Source organism: Trachemys scripta, chromosome 10 (assembly GCF_013100865.1).
Source record: "Trachemys scripta elegans isolate TJP31775 chromosome 10, CAS_Tse_1.0, whole genome shotgun sequence".
NCBI lineage: Eukaryota > Metazoa > Chordata > Testudines > Emydidae > Trachemys > Trachemys scripta.
In genome coordinates this window covers 16,639,126-16,664,153 of record NC_048307.1, presented here as the reverse complement: position 1 = coordinate 16,664,153, position 25,028 = coordinate 16,639,126, and the positions used below count along the sequence as shown (strand labels likewise).

General features: G+C 41.4%; 1 protein-coding gene across 1 annotated transcript in view; it reads right to left on the bottom strand.

Annotated features, from left to right (window-relative positions):
• Positions 1–1,237: 1,237 nt before the first annotated feature.
• PDILT (protein disulfide isomerase like, testis expressed) overlaps positions 1,238–25,028 on the bottom strand; it is a 48,497-nt gene continuing 24,706 nt past the window's right edge. The window contains exons 2-11 of the mRNA XM_034784420.1: positions 24,288–24,494; positions 20,958–21,091; positions 18,143–18,280; positions 17,417–17,527; positions 16,081–16,206; positions 14,502–14,699; positions 13,423–13,543; positions 9,440–9,621; positions 3,075–3,164; positions 1,238–1,441 (exon numbers count right to left, since the gene is read on the bottom strand). Of these exons, the coding sequence (XP_034640311.1) occupies positions 1,370–1,441; positions 3,075–3,164; positions 9,440–9,621; positions 13,423–13,543; positions 14,502–14,699; positions 16,081–16,206; positions 17,417–17,527; positions 18,143–18,280; positions 20,958–21,091; positions 24,288–24,494 (1,379 nt within the window). The 3' untranslated portion in view covers positions 1,238–1,369. The remainder of the gene's footprint in view (positions 1,442–3,074; positions 3,165–9,439; positions 9,622–13,422; positions 13,544–14,501; positions 14,700–16,080; positions 16,207–17,416; positions 17,528–18,142; positions 18,281–20,957; positions 21,092–24,287; positions 24,495–25,028) is intronic.

The following is a 25,028-nucleotide window of genomic DNA, read 5'->3' as shown; positions in this document are numbered from 1 at the left end:
GAAAGGAAACTTTTTTTCCTGAATGTCAAATTCCTTTCCCATTCAATTGGTAAATAGTGGTACAGAATGTCAGGTTGAAAGTTGTGTTGAACCACATTTTAAAAGAACACATTTCACAGGAGTTAATAGTGGTTTTTTTTTAGCGTACAAGTGAGCAAATAATTATCCTTTAAAATCATAGTTGTTGCTTTAAACCACCTCTGTGTTGTACTGTCTGTGTGTGAACTTTGGCTAAACTCTTTATGCAAATCTTTGTATTTCAGTAGAACATAGTAATCAGATTCAGCCTTAGAGTTAGGAACAGGTGATTGTGTTTGGATAAAATAAGAAATAACTAACTCCTTGACCAAAACTGGAATCATCCCTGAATCTTTGTAGATGTACAATAAAGTGCATTTCATATTTTGGAACCCTGATTAATTATTTTTAATTGCTGTGCTCCTCTACATTTCCTGCTTCTAGCCAGGACACGAAGCAAAAACGCCAAAATCCCACAAAAAATTGTTCTGATTCAGGGCACAGGGTCAATTTTTAAAAGGTCTCTAGGTGCCTACGCGTGTACACAGCTACCTAATGGAATTTTCAAAAGTGCCAAACCCCCATAGTCTTGTGCTTAGCTGCACATGCTTATTTTTAAAATAATCCAGGAATTTGTTCTAATTTTGGCTCCATTCCCATGGCATGAATTCCCCCTTCTCTTGAAGACATGAGGGTTGCATTGGTGCAGCAGGGAACAACTGATTGAATGTGCCTCCTGCAGGTTTCATTCAAAAAGGATAGTATGCTGAATGATCTTTGTCCTGTTTTCTGCAGGGCCTTAACCCTTTCCCTTGTGACACTATTTACTAATTAACTCATTTGCCCAGAAAGTAGAAAAGGCACAGGAAAGCAGTGCCAGGGGAAGAGAGATTGAGAGAGGCAAACTCTGTTAGTCCCAAGAGAGATCTCCTACCCTTGATCTAAGGGGCAGAGGGTTATGTGCAGTTGTAGATAAGGTGCTGTGCAACACCGTGAAGGTGACAGGGGAAATGTAAATAAACTACAGGTGGTGCTCACAATCAGAGTGTCTCCGAATAGACTGTGTGCACAGAAACAGACAGGAGTGGAGGGCGCGCCCTGACAATAAAAAAATTGAGGCAAAATGAAAGATTACTTTAAGAACTGAGACATTGATTCCAGGTTGGGGGAAAACACCAGTAAAGTCACATTCCAAAGAGTAATGATGCACAGCCAGACAGTGACTTCATATTCTCTTTATTTTCTTTTGTTTTTTTTTATGCATCCTTATATTCTCGTGATGCGATCAAAGTTCTCATAGCATCTTCATCTTCAGGATATCCTCCTATGGAATCTTTCCCCTTCAATGGAGTTAAAGTTCTTCTTTCTGTTTTATGACCGTCTCTTCCTCAGTGAGATCCTCTTTGCTTTCTCCAGAAGGAGGCTTTAAAAAATAAAATACACCAATGATGTTCCATGTTATAGCCTCTCAAGATAAGAGAATCGCTTTAGTGAGTATTTGTTCTCTGAAAAATGTGTTTTAAAAATATTATAAGAACTTTAGATGATTTTTCTCTTTTACATCTTAATGAGATCAGAGCTACTGCTGCTGTGACCAAAAAATGCGATCTCGCACCCACACATCAGCCCCTGGGCAAAGCTTAGATGAGATGCCCTCATGTGTGAAATTCTGATAAACTCTTGAAAAACCAGTCACTCTCACTATGTAATGCATGGGCTGATCTAAAAATCCTGTAGAGATAATGCTCTGTCTTTTCTAATGCAACCTCAAAAGAGCTGCCCTTTGCTTTTGCTATTTGTAACCTCCCCAGTAATGGAACAAAAAGTATTACTCCAACAGGGGATTTTCACATCAAGCAGTGCACTGTGCAAAAAACCTAGTGTATCCTGCAGTACTGTGCTGGACAAATTTGGATGTCCTTCAATAAGGACAGCAAATATAAGCAGGTGGGCTAATGCCAACCATTCCCCCTCAAGCAGTGCAAAGCACATCTTGGATAGGGTTTCAGACTGGCTGTAGAATTACCCTGCAGGCCTTATACTTTACAGTGGAATAAGGCACCAAGAGAGAAATGGCAGAATGCACATAGCAACGTAGGACAGCACAGAGAAGAGTGGGTGAATGTGACTCCTAACCCTCCTTCAAACACGTGACTGGAGAACCTTCACCACAGCCGCAGTCCCTTCATGTGTACAGCAGGAGAAGAACCTCTGCTTTCCAAAACCAGCTGCTTAGTCATCGATCCATCAGGAAGCCCTGAGAACGAGCCTGAATGAAGGGTGAATCACATTCCTCAGTATTTCTCCATCCACCATCTCATTGCTTCCCCGCACCTTAAAAGGGCAATTTCAGTGGCATCCTCAGTGCATCCAGGGCACCTGCCTTCTCACTCCTGTTGGCAGAATAGGCCCTGGATTCCAATGAAAGGCAGATTATGCACCAAGTTGTCCTTGCGTGTCCTTTCTCAGCAGAAGTTAGGTGTGAGGACTCTGCCATCACTTTTCTAAGGGGTTTCTACATGTAGCTTGAGTCTCAGGTTGTTAAACTATATTATTTGTCATTAACTCTTTCATAATGAAATATGTGTAAATATGCAACTGAGTCAATATGGAGCATCTCGTGCATACATAGTGTGCTCTGCAGCAGATGAAGCCCAGCCTTCTGGAGACAGGTTGAGTCAAGGGCAGCAAAACTTGTGGTTGGTGATCCAGGCTATAATCCAATCCAGATCACAAAAAGGAAAGGAAAACATTGCAGTTACTTCTGCCACAGTGCTTAGAAAGGAGAGACGCCCCACTGAACTTAAAGGGAGTGATAAAATGGGAGCTAGATGTGAACCTTTTCAGTTTTCATCCAAATCAACTTTGGCTGAGGCTTTGATTTGTAAAATCAAAACCCAGTCAAAGTACAGTTCTTTCTTGCCCAGATGGCAATTGCTTCCTGCTAGTGTGTGGTTACACTAGCTTTTTGGCTCAGAGACCTGTAACATGAGCATCAAAGAAGGATCATGTGTTGTAAACCTGGGTGTGACACAGTGGAAAGTCAAATCCTTTACCTTTTTGGTTGCTTCTGCTTTTGGCTTGCTTTGTTTTTCTAAGAATTCAGCAAAAGCCTCCAGGGTATATTCCCCATCATATACCACAACCTGAAAAGAACAGAAGGGTAAAGAGTTATTCTATGCACAAAATGCCTGAAATCAGACCACAGTACACAGGGATTTCTGAGTTATGCAGGCGTATCAGACTCTGGACTCTTGCATTTAGTTTAGAAAGTCATGGAGGAGACTCAACAAATTATAAAGTTAATTGGGTATCCGGAATGGGGAAGGAGATAGATACAAATACCTGTGAGAAGAAAGGAGGGAATCCTACACAAACCAGACAATGTCCCTTACCTTATTATACTAGGCCTGGTCCTGCCAACTAACTATTGACATCTCATGCATATAGTAAAGCAGATGCATGCATTTTTTTGCAGCATAGAGACCATAAATAGTATGAGCTTTTCAAAGCTGCCTAAAGGATTTTAATTGGAATTGAACATCGAAAACTTTTAGATGGCTTTGAAATCCTCCACCTAGAATGATTAAACTAGAACAAGAGGAGGATGAAATAAAGTAAATTTGCCTATACTTAATAGCTGTGGAGAATACTTCATGTGTTGAGGCAGAATGCATTGCTGAATGTTTGTTTAGGGAGTTTGGAAGAAAGATCATTTCACACTGAGAGATTTAGAATTCTCCAACAATCACTGAATACAGCACCATTTTAGAGGCTTTTTCAAAACGTGTTGTGTGGGAGCTTAAGGAAGATTGTAAATGTGTTTAACCATAATGTAGTGCAAGGTTGTATTTGCTTAACACAAAAGTGTCCACTTGTGATCTGAGCAAATTTAAACATCCTCAGGCAATGTAAACTGGTCTATCTGCACTGAAATAAATTGGACTATGCTGATTTACCCCAAAGGAGGATCTGCCCTGTTTGAATTCAAAATACTGTGTGCAAAATTCCTCCATTCCCTTGTGATTTCAGTAGACTTACACCAGGTATTCATTTTGTCTAGGCATGAAAATAGTTTGAATATGATAAACTACACAGCTGTCTTATGTGATGTTTTCTTAAAAGTGTTCATGGTTTTTTTAAGTTTCTTGTAAAAAAAAAAAAAACTGTGTTGTTCTCCTTCAGAGAAGATAAATGTTCTCCAAAAAATCTTGAGCCTGTCTGACCTCTGATGAGGTAATCAATGATAGCTAAAGCAGCAGGGTCTCAGAACCTGAAGGTTGTCAAAGTGAGCTAAACCACCCTCTTAAGCTGTTCTTGGGGTTTGCAACCAGGGAGAATTTTCAACATCTCTCAGAGCATTCAGTTCTTAAGAGGATATAAATGTGTATGTCTCACTTAGTGCCAAGAAACAAAAACAAATGTCAGCCTTAAACGCCATCTGAAAACTTGCTAATTTATATTTTATTTGCACACAGCAAACAGGGAGACAGTCTGCTTCATCAAAAGATCTCAAATAGTGCATGGCAGACCCAACCACTCCTGAGGGTGTTAGCAGATGAAATATCTCCATGTTCCTTCAGCTCTGATGGTAACTGTCCCCATCAGATAGTTAAATGCCGAATATATTTTTTCAATTCCACATTTACCTAGGGGATTTAAGAGTTTTCTGATTCAGTATGGTGGCTGATTGCTTTTGACAACAAAGTTTCCTCTTTATTTCAATGGTCACTATTCGCTTGTTAGAATAAACAAATCTTTATTAAGGCCAAGACTTCAAAAAACAGACCCTTGAGCACTTCTGAAAATCAGGCTGTTTACACAGGTATCCAAATGTGGACTTAAGAGCTGAGCCCCCCACCAGCTTTCTAGTTACTCATTTAGAACCCTAGCCAGGCTCCTAGTTTTGAAAATCTTGTTCACGGGCCGAATCCTGCTCCCACTGAAATCAGTGGGAGTTTTGCCAGTGCTGTCAATGAAAGCAGAATCCAGTCTTAAATGGCCAAAATCTAAAGGCCTGGTTTGAATGAGGGACAGCTGACACTGCTGAGAAAAAATGGGTATTCCATAAAACCACTTTTGTATTGTGAGAAAGTGTCTGATTGCACATCAGTCAACTGAATAGGCCCGGGGCAGAGCATGCAGTAATGTTTAGTTTCCTGATGGCTTTATCACAGTCCTTTCAGGACCACCTGAGGGAGATTATAGTGGTTGGAAGTCATGACATCCTCCCTACCTTAGTCCTAGAAAACAAGGACCTGCTCCTGCTCCTATTGATGTCAATGGCAAAAACTCCCATTGATTTAATGAGAGCAGGATCTAGCACTTGGATGTAAGGGGGTTTTGGTGTTTACCCAGGGAGGGGGGAAATCTTATCTCAAGGGTTTTACTCTCCAAGCTTTTTTCACAATGTGAGGTTAAAGTGACATCCAGAAAGTTACCACTATCTTCATCCAGCATAGAGCTCTTCCTATCTGTAATTCTTTAACAGTGAAAGGTGTTGGGTAGAGTAGACACTGATACAGAACCACCAACCCTCTGACAACAACAGAATCCCCATCTTGGGAGACGGGCATTCCATGAAACATTGTAATTACTATCCCATTTGTTGAAAGCTGACAATCTTGGTGCTGTACAAATATACAGAGATGTGGCTGCTGCCTCAAGGAAGTTATGCTCAAGACGGGACACAGCGACAACAGTTCAGACATACAGTGTCCCCTATGTGCTGGCATGATTTTCACCTGGTGTGTTAGAACCATACAGTGTGAAAGACTGTGAGGGAGAAATAGGTTCTGGGAAGAGCTTGGTAGGAGATCATTTGGTGCATGAGAAGACCGAGACTAACCCATGCAGAAGAGTCAGACTGGAAGAAGATGCAAAGATCAGAATGGGAGAGGCTTACACAGAGGGGAAATGCAGTCTTCATTGACCTTTGTCACACTAGCATTTAGTTCCCATCCATAACGAGAGAGGGATAAACACCACAGAAGTATTACAAGGAGCAAATATTTGTAATTGTGCTGTGTATTTCCTGCTCCCCTCTCTCTCTCTCTCTCTCTCTCTCTCTCTCTGTCCATCTGTTTAGCATCTGGGCACCAAACTCCAGTCTAAGGCAGGAATGTGGTAGGAGAGATTATAAGCTCTTCGGGGCAGGGCCTATCTTTGTATTATGCATGTACAGTGCCTGGCACAATGAAACTCTGATCCCTGACTGGGGCCTTAGAACACTACCACAATTTAGCTAATTAGTAATGACAGGTTTCAGAGTAACAGCCGTGTTAGTCTGTATCCGCAAAAAGAAGAACAGGAGTACTTGTGGCACTTTAGAGACTAACAAATTTATTAGAGCATAAGCTTTCGTGGACTACAGCCCACTTCTTCGGATGCATATAGAATGGAACATATATTGAGGAGATATATATACACACATACAGAGAGCATAAACAGGTGGGAGTTGTCTTACCAACTCTGAGAGGCCAATTAATTAAGAGAAAAAAAACTTTTGAAGTGATAATCAAGCTAGCCCAGTACAGACAGTTTGATAATAAGTGTGAGAGTACTTACAAGGGGAGATAGAGTCAATGTTTGTAATGGCTCAGCCATTCCCAGTCCTTATTCAAACCGGAGTTGATTGTGTCTAGTTTGCATATCAATTCTAGCTCAGCAGTCTCTCTTTGGAGTCTGTTTTTGAAGTTTTTCTGTTGTAATATAGCCACCCGCAGGTCTGTCACTGAATGACCAGACAGGTTAAAGTGTTCTCCCACTGGTTTTTGAGTATTTTGATTCCTGATGTCAGATTTGTGTCCATTAATTCTTTTGCGTAGAGACTGTCCGGTTTGGCCAATGTACATGGCAGAGGGGCATTGCTGGCACATGATGGCATATATCACATTGGTAGATGTGCAGGTGAACGAGCCCCTGATGGTATGGCTGATGTGATTAGGTCCTATGATGATGTCACTTGAATAGATATGTGGACAGAGTTGGCATCGGGGTTTGTTACAAGGATAGGTTCCTGGGTTAGTGGTTTTGTTCAGTGATGTGTGGTTGCTGGTGAGTATTTGCTTTAGGTTGGGGGGTTGTCTGTAAGCGAGGACAGGTCTGTCTCCCAAGATCTGTGAGAGTAAAGGATCATCTTTCAGGATAGGTTGTAGATCTCTGATGATGCGCTGGAGAGGTTTTAGTTGGGGGCTGAAGGTGACAGCTAGTGGTGTTCTGTTATTTTCTTTGTTGGGCCTGTCTTGTAGGAGGTGACTTCTGGGTACTCGTCTGGCTCTGTCAATCTGTTTTTTCACTTCAGCAGGTTGGTATTGTAGTTTTAAGAATGCTTGATAGAGATCTTGTAGGTGCTTGTCTCTATCCGAGGGATTGGAGCAAATGCGGTTATATCTTAGAGCTTGGCTGTAGACAATGGATCGTGTGGTGTGTCCTGGATGGAACCTGGAGGCATGTAGGTAAGTGTAGCGGTCAGTAGGTAGATAGGCCAGGAACCTATCCTTGTAACAAACCCCGATGCCAACTCTGTCCACATATCTATTCAAGTGACATCATCATAGGACCTAATCACATCAGCCATACCATCAGGGGCTCGTTCACCTGCACATCTACCAATGTGATATATGCCATCATGTGCCAGCAATGCCCCTCTGCCATGTACATTGGCCAAACCGGACAGTCTCTACGCAAAAGAATTAATGGACACAAATCTGACATCAGGAATCAAAATACTCAAAAACCAGTGGGAGAACACTTTAACCTGTCTGGTCATTCAGTGACAGACCTGCGGGTGGCTATATTACAACAGAAAAACTTCAAAAACAGACTCCAAAGAGAGACTGCTGAGCTAGAATTGATATGCAAACTAGACACAATCAACTCCGGTTTGAATAAGGACTGGGAATGGCTGAGCCATTACAAACATTGACTCTATCTCCCCTTGTAAGTACTCTCACACTTATTATCAAACTGTCTGTACTGGGCTAGCTTGATTATCACTTCAAAAGTTTTTTTTCTCTTAATTAATTGGCCTCTCAGAGTTGGTAAGACAACTCCCACCTGTTTATGCTCTCTATATGTGTGTATATATATCTCCTCAATATATGTTCCATTCTATATGCATCCGAAGAAGTGGGCTGTAGTCCACGAAAGCTTATGCTCTAATAAATTTGTTAGTCTCTAAGGTGCCACAAGTACTCCTGTTCTTCTAATTAGTAATAAAATTCAGCGACAGCCTGGTGTGCCAACTTTTCATTAATTTTTTTTAGAATACAAAAGGTCATTAATATGTTTTTTAAAAGTACTGAGTAGAAAACTGCTAAATGAGAGGGATGTAGAATGTAGACATTAAGGCCAGACCCAGTAGGGATGTGCGGGGCTGCTGTTCAGTTCATTAGAAATTGTGCATGCACGTCCAAGGGAAGAATCTCTCTCCCTAAGAGATTAAATGAGGACAAGTACAAATGTCTTAGAATTTAATTTACGTGTGGGCCATGAGGAGAAAAATGAAAAGCTGAGTAATGTTTTAATTATAACAGTATCATAGAATTGAATTTCTTTGATCCAGAGCTGGCATTTTCTCTTCAATTAAATTATCCATGTGGCTGGAGGATTATGACTATGTGGTTAATATATTTCTATTTCTTCTGTCCTTTCTTGCAGTAATACTTTCAGAACATTATGCAACATGATGGTACATTACATAGCATATTCTAGAGATAATCAGCAATAGCAACAGCTCTTTATTTTTTTTATTAAGAGGCACTTGAATTTCCTGCTACTGTGGTTTGTGATATTGGCAAAGCTGTCGGCAAAGAGTTTCTGAAAAGCTCAGAGGACATGGCCTCTAAGACAATGTAAACGTATTTTCATAAGCCAAACTGCTACAGAAACAATTCAAGCAGGTAACATGAATAAAGCACTGGGGTGAATAAGTCCTGAGTTGTGTTTTTTTGTTTTGTTTTTGTTTTTAAATGAGTGTTACACTAAGCAGCCCCTGCAGAATCCATTCTCAGAGGCTAGCACAGGACCATGGCTGTGGGTATTTTAGAGGTTAGGGTTCTGCAAACACCCCTGAAAGTCCAGGACCACTGGCACCTGGGACAGTACAGGGATTGACTCAGGTCACCAGTGACTATGACTGTATAAACTTCATCAGTCCAGGTCTGTTAAAAGTCTAGTATGGTCTCATACAAGAACCCGATACTTGTGAGTGAGGGCTGTAGGCAAATATTTTGCCCTTTAAACTCAGATTCCTGGCAGAAGTGGGTACATGTTGCTCCATAAGAAATATGTGAATAGATGAGGACCAACATTTTATTCTCACTTTCATGGCACCTTTCTAACATGCTTCCTCATTCTGACATGCGCGCGCGCACGCGCGCGCACACACACACACACACACACATTGAATGCTTCTCACCTGGTTATTGGATCCAACAGGAAAGAATCTAAAGAATGGATAGCGGTCTAGCATAACTAACTGGATATCATTTGCTGTGAAGTCTATTTTGGCAATTACTATATTTTCATGATGTTCATATTTCTTGCCCAGCTCATCCCAAATTGGTAAGAGTTTCCTACAATCATGGGACCAAGGTGCATCTGTAATTTTAAAAACAAAAATAGGTGTTCACAAATCAAATCTCTGAACTTACTCCACTGCTTTCACAGGAATACAGAAAATTGATAGGTGCCAGAGCTGAAATGGGCATTACCCACTTATAGAAACAATGGGGCAAACCAAGAAGCACAATGAAGACAGTAGGAGTTTTTCAGAGTAAGAACTGAGCAAAATCTGAGTAAAAACCAGATGTTGTAGCCTAACAAACACCTTTTCTTCTGGTACCACTTTTGGGTGGCAGGAAGGCTTGCAGCTCAAGTAGGTCCCAGCACCTCCATCCTTGTTACATAGCAATGCTTTACCGTCCTGAATTTAGGAGGGAGATGGATTATAGCCATAATCCAAATATGGATCAGTTTTGTGTGACTGACCCTTTTCTCTAGGCTATATCCAACCAAAACTCCAGAAGTGAAATCCTGGCCCCACTGAGATCAATGGGAGTTTTATTATTGACTTTAGTGTGCCTAGGATATTGCCCCAGATTTGAATACCCCACATTTTGGGGGTGAAAGGTTCAAATTCCAGATCCAAATTTTCAGGTTGGGCCCCTCTCTCCTTAAGGTTTGGGGAGGGAGAGGAATCAGAATAAGCACTCAGAACGGCAGATGCATCTCTGAGCCTGCAGAATCTGGTATTAAATCTTTGGAGAAATGGCTTTCTCATGAACTTCCTGTTTCTGCATCAGTCAGGCCAGAAATATCATCATTTTGGCACTTCCATTTTGGATCTTGGGTGCAACCAAGAAGGGAATAAGCAAGCTAAAATGTTACAGAAATAGAAAGGAGGGAAGTTATCTTAACTCTTCTGCACCTCCATCTAGAATGGCAGAAACCTTGCAAGATCAGTTAATTGTGTAAAATTTCCATCAGCAAGGGTTGACTTTGCTTGTATTAGAAATGGAATCTGAAAGGCCCTTTCAGCTTCAGATCCAAAACAGAATCTAAATGATCTAGCTCCAAGTGTTGACTGTGAAACCATGAAATTCATGGCGGTTTGGATTCAAGGTTCCATTTTCGGCTTTTCTCTATTTTTATTTGAAAACCATTTGCCCCTCCCTCATTTCATGCCCTACACCAACAGTTCACTAGCAATTGCCAAACATCTCTTGAATGCATTTGTGCATAGCAAAACTGCTGATCCTAATAGTACAGAATTAAATCCTTCATAATAAAAATAAACACACAAAGTCCTAGCAGGTCATCATATGACTTCACTAGAGAGGATTCCATGGTTGACCAAGACCATCAACCCAAATAAATCTTTCATCAGTTCAACAATGCAGTCTTTGTTACAAAGTATCTCTTGAAAGAGCAAAATGTCAAGTACACACACAAATGATACGGAAAGCCAGTGTATCACAGGCGATGGATTATGCAATGCTTCATGTATTTGTCGTGCTTTCAAACTAATGTCACTCACATAAATCAGAGAGAGCTGCATGGAAGGAAGTATTTTGTGTATCAACTAAAAGTCACAACAGTTATTTATATATCAGGGAGGACAATCCAAAGGGCTTGGAAGGATAGCAGAGCAGAGAATCCTAGGAATCTGATACGACTCTTGATGTATTGCGACTTAAAAATGCCCCTTGTTTGAAGTCCTTTGTCAATGGATCAGTGTCCATATTCAGGTCAATTTCAATAGGGTTTCTCTTTTTGGGTGTGTGGATGTGTGTGTGGGGGGGCGATTTCAGGAAACACTATACAAAATAAAGATCTCATACTGTAGCCTTTCTAATTCCAGTGTCTTGTGTTCAGTGCCTGACTAGGGCACAAATACATGCTTTGTTCACAACACTAAAGCAGGTAACAATAATTACTATGAATGAAATGGTCACAGGTCAAAGCTGATGATTCCAGGACAGTACTAGTCTCTGGTAGAGCAGGGGTGGCTGAGCCTGAGAAGGAGCCATAATTTACCAATGTACATTGCCAAAGAGCCACAGTGATACATCAGCTGCCCCTCATCAGCACCCCCCCAGCTCCCAGTGCCTCCCACCCATCGGCAGCCTCCCCCTTCCTCCCCACACCTTCTGATCAGCTGTTTCATGGCATGCAGGAGGCTGGGGGGGGGGGGGGGGAGGGCAAGGGAAGGCCGGCTCAAGGGAGGGGGTGGGAAGGGGTGGAGTGGGGGCAGGGCCTGTGGCAGAGCCAGGGGTTGAGCAGTGAGCATCCCCCGGCACATTGGAAAGTTGGCGCCTGTAGCTCCAGCCCCAGAGTCAGTGCCTATACAAGGAGCTGCATATTAACTTCTGAAGAGCCACCGGTTGGCCACCCCTGCTGGTAGAGTGTTGGAACTTCAGGATGAGTGTTGTACAGCTATTTGTGGGTATATTTCTGTGTTTCTTACATGTGGTTTCTTTAATGAAATAAGCAAACATATCCCAGTTGAAATGTAAAACTGGGGTCCTGAACATTTTGTGCAGGTATGGTTGTCCTGGTCAAGTTCCAATTTGCTAATGCAATTCTGCCCACCTAAATTCCCATGCATTTTCAACTCAGAAAGGTATTCATCACTTTTCTTTCCTAAACCTCAGTGGTGCCGTCTTGGGCCCTTAAACATTTTCCACATTCCTCTCTGGTGCTGCTGTAATTCAGCAATGGATGAAGGGGATCCTACAGATAGTTTGCAACCAGCTTTGGGATCCTAATCGAGTAAGAAGATTATTATCAAGATTTAGTTATTAGTATGTCCATTGGCATTTTTCTGTGGGAGATTATTTTGATTGCTTAGAAGTCCAATTAATGCCTTTCTCCTCCCAGTCGCCTTGGAAAAATAAAAATTATTGTGAAAATAGTTCTATGGCTCAGATTAGGTCAAAAGGTCCAAGGTTCAGAGAGGAACAGCAGCAGGAACAAGACTGTTAGAGGAGTGGTTTGGTATCTTGTTTCATATGGAGGCAACTAAAAGGAAAATGAGGAGGGTGCAGCAGTAGCATGATTGCAATGCAGTTTTCTCCACCATCCTTCTTTACAAACTGTACCTCAAAACTGTGGTGATAATCTAAGTACAGGCACATCTTTCTTCATGTTAATTGTATTTGTTTCCCTAAGGCCCACCTTTTCCCAGTGGTGTTCATCAGAACACCAGCAAGCTTGGAACCATGTTCACAAAAGCCTAAAATTGGCATTATAGGGCTAGGTTTGGTCTTGGGTTATGCACCCAGGCAGAGGCACAATGGGGAGTAAGAACTCCTGGGATATTTGGCTTGTGGGTCTGGGTGCACAGAGTTACTCTGCACCTGCGATTCCCATCCTGGAGCAGGTGAATGGGCAGGTGTGGGAAATAGGCAGAGCTGCTCTGGTGGTTGCAGGAAGGGAGAGTGATCTCCTGCTATTTAGGTCAGCAAGAAACTACTTCCCCTCAGAGCTAAGGGAAGCAGCAAAGAAATTGTGGCTCCTTTTCTGGGGCACTCCTAGTAAGATGTCCTCCATTTGCCTTGGGATGTGTCCGTGGGACACAGTCTAGTTCCTATAGTATGGCACATTTGAATGTTACATTGTGCAATAAAATGCCAGGATAGCTTTGTCTTTCATCATCAAGATTTCACACTGCCTTGGAAAGCATTGGCTTTAGGGATCCCTATACAGAGCAATCTTAAGTCAGTTCATGAACCACACTGTTTCCTTATGATATGGCACAAATTCTTCCTATAATGCTTTGAGCAGACAGCAAAAGTATAGTAATGATGTAATATATAGTGCTTTGTTCGATACAGAACAAATGCATTTGCATTTTCACATCAAAGTGATCATGTTAAAACAATCTAGAATGATACTCACAGAACATTACAAACACATTCTTGGTCTTATTAAAGGTGACCCTGTTGAAGTTCTTTCCCACAAGCACCTTAACAGGATTCTTGTCCCAGTCCTCTGGAATTTCTTCACTAGATACATGGGGCTAATCAGAAAGAGAAACAGGGATATGAAAGTGATATCAGGAAGCCATATTCCAGTTCAGGTTTAAGTGAGTCCAACTGGACAATACTCACCCAATGCCCTTACTTACTATACTTAGCTTTTTAAAATATTGTGAGTCATGTCAAACTATAAATAGGTTACTTGAACCTACACGATCCAGTTGTCCTACAAAACCTGGCTGAATAAGAGTCAAAAGCTAGAGAACTATAGAGCTTGTTTATTGTGGAAGAGGAGTGAGGTGGCTATATAACATAAATGCCACTGCCTAGATTTCTCCATCCGCTCCACATGATTCCTTCCTTCCTTCTTAATAGAAGCTGTTAAATATGAAGGTAAATCAAGCTTCAGAACATTGAAAACACAATACAGTTTACAAAGTATCTGTCTTGGAACATATGTGGCATGAACATTCTGATATCTCATTGTGATGACAAAATATTGTAATGAGAATAGAGGAAAGTGATCCAGCAGGAAATAATTCTAGTGAAAAGGGTTATAAGGAGTCACAAAAATGAGGAAACCCCAATGTTGCAGGCAAATAGTATTATCCCTACTATACAGATGGGGAAAATGAAACTCAGAGAGGTTTCATGGTCTTATTTTCAGAGTTGTTCACCCTAAATGCCAGTTGAAGTTAATGAAATTTAGAGGTTCTCATCACGTTTAAAATTCAGGCCATAAGTGACTTGCCTAAATTCTCAGTTCTTGGCAGAATCCTGTGGTCCATCTCAATTATCCAAAATATGGGAACAGACCAGTATGCACTGAAAACGGAGCACATGACAGCAACAAGAACAAGCTTGTAAAATCAGAATCATGCTAGTATACGTGGTAGATTAGGAACTTAAATGACATTTTCACTTTATTTTTGCAAATGTGCTAGAATCTTCAGGTGGTGTCAAATGGACGTCTGACTCTGTCTCTCCAGAGAGGCATACCTTTGCTTTCCCACCTAGGTAGCTGTGACAGAAGCTTCTTAGATTCTCCACGGTCACCTCATCTGCAGGCATTTTGTACTTTGCATCACTTGTCAGGTTTAAGATTCGCACTGCAGGGACGTCTATCTCAGTGATGCGAAAATACTCAAAAACGCGCCCGTTTCTGGTTTCATTCGTGTCCACCAAGATGAACATTATCTGGAAAGGAAAAACAGCAGCATGCTGGATATCCAACTTCATAGCAGCCCATTACATCCTAAAAGCAGAAGTCTATTACCTTAGAAATAGCTGTGCAGATGTTCACACAAATCAAGATCTTTTGGATTCCTCCACAAGGACCTGCATCAACCAGCTCCATCTTTCACTTTGAATTTTAGGTTAAAAGAAATTAGATTCTGGACATGAAACTCAGTTAAAAGCTACTGAATCTGAAGATGAGTTTGGATATGAAATTTCACCCTGTGTACGGGAATTCAGTGCAAGGGCTTTGGCTTAATCCATAGCAATACAGGCCAGATTTGAAGTTTAGATCCAGAAATGAACCTCCCAAAATTTGGCATTATTAGGATCCAGGCTTATCTGCCGCTGGAACTCTGAAAAACCATATACTGAGCGTGATTCACCCAGCAGTTTTATAAACTTTTCTGTGCCCCAGCTCTGAGATGGTAACAACATTCTAAACCAAGTAAGTTTGGGCTTTTACTGAATCTACTTGATACTGCTGTACTACACAGCTGCAGCACACTAATATTTAGATTTATTTCGCAGTCTGGTAAATTATATTGCTCTCTCCCACACAACTAAAGCTATGCTTATGCCCTGGTAAGTTCTTATTGCTTCTCATAGCCCTGCATTACATGACAAAACTTAATAGTACAAAAATCTGAAATATTTATAATCCAGGTGTCTTTACCAATAGTAAAGTAAAATGATTGGTGGTGGTTTTACTACCAGATGAATTCTCATTCTGTAGCACTTAGTGTGTTTGGAGCAATAGCAACAAAATTGAATAACTGACAGTGGAGACTGCTAGAAAGTGCTGTTTTTTACTTTCTCTCTCTCTCCTTTGCTGCAACCCCCCACCCCCCCACACACACACACTTTGCTGCATGAAACAGTGTCATACAGATTCTTTGCAAAACCAGTTAAGGTAGAACTGCTGGTTTCAACTGTGGCCAACAGCAACTCATTGAAATTCCCAGAATGGCATTTCCAGACTACATCATAGACTAGATGCTAAGCCTACAAAAGCACTACTAAACGTTTCATGGCTGGAAGTTCCTCTTAGTAAGGGGCATATGTAAGATCAGAAATAGGTTTGTTGTGCATGACACAGTTAGAATCATATTTTTAAAGCATCACTCTCCCATTGGGTTTACTTCTAATTTGATTTTCCCCAGACCATTTTGCTTAAGGACCCATGCTAGAAAAATGGTTCTGAGAACTATTGGAAGTGGTTTGATAGCAGACAAACTGACAGCAGTATATTCCTATCAGTAACATTGGAGGGTGTTTTTCAACTGATCTTCGACATCTGACATTTGCAAAGCAGGACTCTAAAGTAAACTACATGACAAACCTTTCCTCTAAATTCCACAGCAGCAGACTTGTAATCTTCATAAGTCTTGTTGAATGTCTCTGAGTTCTTAGGGGTGAACAGCAGGATGTGATTTTCAACAGGGACATCAAAAATCTTCACAGATGTCTGCAAAACAAAAGGCTCAACATCTGTTCCACTTTCTGTAAGCAGAACAGTGAATCACATGCTCCAAGTATCAATGCCATTCATTTCTGGGTTTGCATATTTTACTTTGCAAGACTCATATAGTTCCCCATCATTTTCATAACCCTGGGATTTTGCATTGTTTTAAAGAAGATAAAGTGAGAGAAGATCAGCAGCTGCTAAGTGGATTTCCTGCTCAAGGAAAACCTCAACATTATTCATAGATTGAGACCAGAATGGACCATTATGATCATCTAGTATGACCGCCTGTATAACAGGCACAGAATTAATGCTGGCTGTAGTTCTCTAAGTAAAAGACAGTGTGGTCGATAAAAACTATTAGGATCAGTTCACTGAAAAGCAACCAAACATTTGGCAGCTGCATAGCCACCCTTAGCCTGAGATTTGGAATATGATATTAATCTTTACAACTCTCTGATCCTGTTTTCAGCTATTTACAAAACTGGTAGGGTGAGTCCTTAGAGCTAGTAGATGTGTTTGTCTGGTCAGTAGTGATGGTCAACAGGAATGAATAACCGATTGGCCATCAATTCAGAATAGATCCGCTTTGTTGAACGAGGATGCAATTGCAAATAAGGTTTTCCTGTGTGGTTTAACAGATGATAGAACTCCACCATGATGGAGTTTCATAGTCTGAGTTCTCCAGGAAAGAAGTCAATAGGGGAATATTGAGGGATGATTTTACTGTGCTCTCAAAACTGGAGAAAAATGTCTTAGTGGGATTATATCCCTATAAAACATCTGCTGTTCTGGTGTAGGTAGCTGTATAACTGTTATGACTGTTTTCTGCATGGGTCCCTCTGCGCATCTGCTGGAGTGGTCAGTGCGGCAAGCTAGTTTGTTGAGATCAGCTGTTAGTAGTGACAGAGACACACAGGGTTCTCTCAAGGAGATTTTACATTTGTTCTTCCTTTGCTGCTTTTATTAATCTAACATAGAAGTCAATTGGAGTGGAACCGTATGGTGTACGGGAAATGTGTACGGTAAACAGAACAGCTAAGTAAACTGGATTCCCACTCTAAATTCTGATGAGCTTCATTGACCAGCTCAACATAGCCCCATGTTGGTTCTGGAATTCCAGGAGCCTACATATTAAAGAGATGATGATGATGATTTTTCACAGGAATTCCCTTCTGCTTTAGCTCTATTTAATTCCATACAGTGAACATACCTCAAGATTATACTCTGTGACCAAATCCATGGTAAACGTCTTAATTAATCTGGTAAGATCCACTTTGTTCTGCTTGTCATCTTCAGACACTTCGTTATGTACAGGTTTTCCCTTGAGTAATAATAAAGCAAAGTTTTTAAAGCAGCCATCTTTATCCTTGACTGTAGCAAGCATGCTGTCATTAATTAAACGTATTGTTGTTTTCAGATTTACTTTTTCTTGTCAATAGCAACTAAAATTTCATAACTCTTCTATAATAAATGGCACCGCCAGGTTAGTAACATGGTTGCCGCTGAGTGTCAAGAAAAAGCGGACATATTTAATTTACTCCATGCCAATAATCCTAATACACTGTGTATTCACTCTAAATTATAACGCAAGACCCTTTCAGCGTCTAGGCACAATGAAATGGCAAGTGAACCTTTGCTTTAACAATTTCATGGTCTGATTTTGTTTTGTAGCCTAATTGTCAATGTTACTTCCGTATAGTTTTGTAGTTGTCATTTTGTTTGCAGAGTGCTTCTTCCCAGTGCCATTTGGGGAAAAGGAAAAAGATCCCTCCCCAAAAGTGATGTGCTACAGAAGCCCTGAGCATCCACAACAGTCCGTCAGTCCAGCAGAAGTTGTAAGTGCTCAGTGAATTTGAAAATTGAGCCACTGTTCTTTAAGTGACTAAATATGGCTTCAGAAGCCAGAATGCAGCCCCCAGGTTTCCATCGTGCGCACCTTCTTGAACACAGCAATGGCGTTCTCTCGGATGCCATAGCTCATAAAAACCTCCTCGCTGGCTGTCACTCCGAAAGGCAGCTCTGGAACGTCTCTCGCAGTCTCATAGAAAACTTCCACTGCTCCACCGTGAAGTTCCTGTAGAACAAAAGCAGTGATTTATAATCACCGGCACCCTGTACGGTGCTGGCATGGATGGGAGTTAGGAGCAGACTAAGGCTGGCCTCATGCAGGTCTCTGAGGTGTAGAGGAGGGAGTAAACACTCACACTAGCAGGGCTGGCTGGCTGCATGACCTTTTCCAGATAGTGTCTGCTGGGCTGGTGTGGGGCTGATATGGCATTCCCTGATCTCAACGTCTATCCTGCCCCATTCAGCATGGACCTGCCTATTCCTCTGCTCCACCAGTGCCCCAGGCAAGTCCTGGCCTTGAGAGGGGCTGTCCAAGAGGGGAAGGAATCATGGCAGCACGAGATCCTGACACCACTTCTTCACCCCTTCCACACAGGAACAGTGAAAGTCACACAAAGAGAGTTCCTTCTGTGCAGTAAATCAGAAAGGACGGATCTGTACTTAATTGAGGACCTATCTATTGATGTGTCTGAATTGTTTTGCCTATGTCTGATGCTTAGATAGGAGGTTCTTCAAGGCAGAAACCTTGTCTCCTAAGCCTGTAGAATAGACAGCATGCTATAAGCCCCCAATTAATAGTAAATAACAATGATGGAAGGCAACAGTTCCTGCAGCTTCCATTTAATTAGACAATTATTTCATGCTAAATGAATAGTAATTTATATGCTGAGATTTTCCGACACATTTTGGCAGTCGCATTCGGTGAGCAATCTGTGACTAATAGAAGGCCAAATCCGGCTCTTTATTTCTTTCAACAGTGCTTTATTCTATTGGCTTCCACCTGCTGTATTTCTGACATGTCCTAGTGCATGCTGATGATAATCTATAGCCATTTCATTCTCCAAATGAATTCACAAATTCCAATCAAAGAAGTCTGCAGGCACTATCAGCTCAGTCCAGTAACACTATTATACTAGGCAGGATGGTGAGTTGCACCTTTTGTGAGTTGCACCTTAATTTATGAACGATTTCAATGGGGCTACTTGTGGAGCAAAACTCCAGTTAGGGTGAGCATTTTCACAACTGGCCCATTGTTTTCAATGCATACCCTGCCTCTCCCCCTAAGGTGCTACGGCAGCAACATACTTCAATTGCCCCATCAATAAAAGTTGGAGTATGTACATTAGGCAGTGGTTCTCAAACTACGGCCGCTGCTTATTCAGGGAAAGCCCCTGGGGGCCCGGCCGGTTTGTTTACCTGCCACGTCCACAGGTTTGGCCGATTGCGGCTCCCACTGGCCGCGGTTCGCCGCTCCAGGCCAATGGGTGCTGCAGGAAGGGCGGCCCGCGCTCCTTCCTTCAGCCTCCATTGGCCTGGAGCGGCAAATCACGGCCAGTGGGAGCCGCAATCGGCCAAACCTGCAGACGCGGCAGGTAAACAAACCAGTCTGGCCCTCAGGGGCTTTCCCTGAACAAGCAGCGTCCCTAGTTTGAGAACTACTGCATTAGAGCACATTATAATAATGGCACTTTAGACTTGATAAGATTAAGAATGTGCTCAGACACCATCGTGATAGTTGAGTTCAAAATACCTGGACAAACAGAAGAATAAATACCTACTTAGTTAAAAAAAATATGAATACAGATTTAATTATATTAAAGGTACAGAGAGTACCATGAAAAAGTAGGAAAATTCAATACTGTTCTCCTGGATTTAGATTGCATACCACCACAACTTTTACAGAGTCACACTGAATATTTACTTTGCAATGGCACGCAGTGCTTAATATTTTTCATCCCTAAGTCCTTCAGTCTTTCTTCAGTCCTTGAAACCAATGGCAGTTTGCCTGAGTAGAGAGTGCAGGATTTGGCCCACGTGCAGTACAATATTTTATTCATTCTGAACTAGGAAATTGCAATAGCAAATTTTCCAGCTGTCAGCAGCTAAAATCTGGAGTTTGTGAGAACTTTACAGTAATCTGATTCCAAACACCCTGAGACATTTTCCTCCTTTAAAGGAAGTTGTTCAACTAAAAATGTATCCCAGTGCAATAGATTATATTTGCTGGTTTTCAGTAAAGCTAAATAAGGATCAATTTTTCACTAGTGCCTCAAAAACTGAGCCCATAATTGTTCATGTCTATGGATTTACAAGTGCAAGAACTCAGATCTTTGCATGAAAATCAGTTCATTAGATGGCTGGTTCTCTACCTGAGATTAGAATATGCCTAACCCTGCTTGAGTGCAGTCACAAGCCTGGCCCCAGAGCGCCAACAATGCCATGAGCCTCTCAAAGGAGAAAGAGAAGGGGATGGAATGATGGCAAGTCTATTGCCCTGTTCTATACCAGCCAGTAGTGCTGGGATGTTCAGCAGGGAGCACTCTCCAAGGACATAACAAGAGCTACTTTGGCACGGGCTGTACCAGCACTGCTCCAGGACTACCGTCAGGCACTCCTGCTGAGGCCAAAGACCTCTATGCATATACATACAGAGAAAATACCATGGGAGTGAGGCTTTACAGCTACAGTCTAGCCCTACATAAACCCAAGTATTTGCAAGTGTAAAAATGTATACAGGAATAAGTGCATGGTTTTAAAAAAAAAAACAAAAAACCTAGCAAACGGTAGGCCTAGTTTCTGAGGCCAACTTTAGGCATCTTTGGAAATATGGTCCTCGGTGCCGATGGCAAAAAATGTGAGTCCCGGTCACAGGCAAAACGGCCTTTGACTTTCCATTGAGTTACCTTAAAAAAGCCAATCACTGCCAAATCTTCAGAGTTGATGATAGCTTCAGCTTGGTCAGTGCTGTTGATAACTACAGTGCTGGGTCCTATTCGTCTTCTCACCCAGGTAATAAATGCAGAGGCCTCTCTGACTCCTTTGGAACAAGGAAAGAATTAAAAGGACTGTCAAAGAGAATTACAAAAAGACATCAGTTTTCTGAACAACCAAGATGACAAGAAGTGCACAAGGTTGTTGAGTCTAAGTTCATTTGAACTCCAGGCACCCCTGAACTCTCAGCTATTGGATAATTAAAGGTGGTCTTAAGCATTGAAATTCAAATTCAGATCCCAATCACTTGAACAGGTTCAGGGTATCACAATACAATGTTTGTGGTTGTCATTCTACTTTCTGGGTTCTCTACAAACAACAATTGGGCATGTTGCCAATTAACTGTTCCGTCACAGATTTTATGGGTGTTTTGAGGCCCGGGCGCTCAGACAAGTAGGAAAGCACGGAGCGCAAAGATTCATGTGGCAGGCGTGTGACTGTACGGCACCCATGAGCTATACAGAAATATCAACCTGTGGTTTAATCCGACATGACTTCAGAGCAATTCCACAGTTTGTTGAGCTATCTATTGAGTTGAAGTAGGTGTTAGATTTGTACCTCTTGCACAGCAGAAGAGATGGGATAGGTGCTGAGGTGTACTAAAATGCTTCTTCAATATTAGAGCTCAGCTTTTTTGGTTTACAGGTAAGAATTAAGGCCCAAATGGTCAAGTCCTTTAATTCTCAATGCTCCCAGCTTTTAGCTACTGGACTCAGTATTGCTAACTCTCACAATTTTATCACAAATATTATGATATATGATTTTTTTCCCCTTAAAGCCCCAGCTCCTTTGGTCAAGAATCTCCGCTTTCACTTAAAAATAAAGTTTCTATCCCTCATGTTTGCAAAAAAAAAAAGTTTAGAAACATGACTCCTAAAGGCTCAAAGGGGGCTTAGGGAGCTGAAAATCCCAGCCTAAAAGAATGCCCCTTTATCTTTTTCAGTATAACCTTCTTTAAGAAGCGGCGCAGATGTACACGAAGGGTCCAGCAAGGAGTGAATCAGAATTGTATATGAAAAAGAGCACTGATATAGTGCCAACCTGTATGTACTGTGCTATAGTGTAGTCATGCTACATATTACAAACATTCGATCAAACATTCAGACCCTGAAACTGTGTCTTGTCAATTCAACAACATTAAAATGCAGGGAAGGCCTATTCAGTTGATTGCCATTAAGACATTTTGCTGCAGCACTCACTGCATCTGATTCCAAATCATATTTTTTAAAAGCATGGCAGGCTTACATTTGTCCTGAAGAACACAGGCCTGAAATGTAAAGTGGCAGAACAGAACCTAGTGGCTACATGGCATTCGAACACTGTCTACATGCAGATCCAAGTTCTTACAGCTAATCTGTTGTTAAGTCAGCCATACAAACCTCAGCACATCTGTTTTTGGATTAATCATTGTCTTGGTTTGCCTAAAATGGCCTTGTACTTAGTATATTTGGGCCCAGTCCTGGTCTCACTGAAGTAAATGGCTCGTTGATTTCATTAAGACTAGGATTTGGCTCTGTTTATCAGTCATCGTGATGACCATTTTTAAAAAAAAAATCCCTCTTTCATCAAATATTGCAATGAACTGTCTTGTTTTAAACTTTGTCTGTCAGTGCAAGCCCAAAGGCATTTGTTTTGTAATTAAGGGTTAAACATTTCCTCTGATAAACAACTCATTGGATAGCTATAGTACATTCACATCAGGCTACTCTGAATACTTCAAACAGCTATAACCTATCAGGGAGAGCAGTTGTTTGATTTTTCAGTACTATGCCCGCTCATCATTGTAAATAAATGACTTGCCAGTCAACCAATTAGTAATTATTGGAGGTGTGTGCTGGAGCTCATTTGTGAATTCTTTTTTACATTACTGCCCACTTTCACAAGAGTCTAAATACATTAACTCTCTGCAGCTCATTTATAGGTGACGCTGAAAGGGCAGCTCTATTCTGGCATCATCAGGCTCCTTGTTCACTGTCTCTCAGTAACATACACATCACATGAGTTTGCAAGCTAAAAGGTGGTTTCTTGCCAGTCCTACAGACTCAAAGACCCAGGCTGGATTCTTTCATTCTCATGCATCATTACCACTAATAAAAGTTCAGTGGGCAAATCAGTGACACGTGTGCAAGCCCTCCTGTTTACACACGTGTAACGACTGGAACCCATAAAATAATTCTGTTGATGCACAAGAAAGAATAAAAGTATTGAGAACACAGCAGCTCCATTGAAGTTTGTGCGAGTGAGAGGGGACTCAGCAGCTCTGAAAATTAGGCCACTTATTCACGTGCCTAAAAGTGGGTTTAGGAGCCAAAGATTAGGCTCCTGTTTTTACAAAATCTTGGCCTACCTACTTCTCTTCAGACTCCAAAAACATGTCCCTGCCCAGGCTACTTACTTTGCAGCTGCAAGAAAACAGTTTAACCAGTGTGCACAATTAGAGAGAGATGTAGGCAAAAATAATATTATTTGTATCCATTTTTAATGAAGCAAAAGCTCTAATCAAGTTTGGATTTCCAGGGATTGTGCATATTCTGAACTAGGGAATGCACAGGCCAAACACTATAGTCTATTTAATATATCTTAATGTACTTTACCTGCAATCTTTAAAATGATTCCATTGCATTACTGGGCTTTATGTGAGCTCCCTCTGGTGGGTAATTTGCCAGCTTCAAAATTCCTTCTTAGGTTATAGAATCGTGTGTGTGTGTGTGTGTGTGTGTGTATATAATGTGTGTGTGTGTGTACACACACATTCAAAACAGACAAAGTTATTGTTAACACAGTCCTCTCCAAACCACAGTGCAATTTGTACTAGGAATCCTGTGGGTAGTACAAATGCAAAATAAAAAGTAATTGGGCCACATTCTCAGCAAGTGTAACTCCATTGTAATCAGGCTTATTGTAGTCAACGGGCATGGTAGTTCACTGTAGTCAATGGAGTTATGCCAGCAGAGAATTTGGCTGTTAACTGCATTTCTGGTCAAAGAAGAGCATTTAAATCCTAACTTTGGAAGGCAGGTTCAAATCCTAGTTTGTCTTTATTAAATGCACACAAGTATACACAGATATGTCTGCATATCTAGCTAAATATACATATAATGTCAAGGGCAGAATCCCTTTACTATCTAATACATTCACTGTCTGAGCATGATATTCTGTCCAGTCAATAATGTAATAAGTCTTTTTTCCATCTGTAATACAATGGATATTATGCACTTCCGTCAATCCAAACAACAGTTTACCTTTGCAATCTATAGGATTTTTCCTATTACCATCCACAAAGAACTTCACAGTCGGAAACTCTTGAATGTTAAATTCTTTTTTCAGATCTTTTTGGTCTGTGATATCAACTTTGCCAAATCTGATACCAGGAGCTTCTTTTTTAAGCTGCCCCGCAGCTTTGGCAAATTCTTCAGCCAGAATCTGAGATGGTCCAGATAAAGAAATGTCTGAAAGGGATCAACAAAGAGAAAACCAATCATGTAGTCATGAGTGGTAAGTCTCAAACTCAAAGCCATTAAATCGGGCAATATTTTAAAGGGATAAACAAGGCAGTTGATGAGACAAGACAATGGAAACCTATCCCATCCAATGAGACTAAAACAGGAGAGACCTTTTTGATCTATTTTGTTCATTACAAATGATCAATCTCTGCATGTTTGTATGTATTTTTGTGTTTGTACCTGTGCATGTGTAGCAAGAAATGTCATTTAAAAGCTCCGATGGGGGACTAATTTTGCGGGGAGAGGGAACAAAATGGAGTCATCTGTGATTGAATATTCTAGCCAGATTTTTAAAAAAGGGAGCCTAAGGCCTAGTCTTCACTTACCGGCTGGTCCGGCGGCACGCCATCGATGTTCTGGGATCGATTTATCGCGTCTGGTTAAGACGCGATAAATCGATCCCGGATCGATCCGGGAAGTGCTCACAGTCGGCGCCGGTACTCCAGCTCGCCGAGAGGAGTACGCGGCGTCGACGGGGGG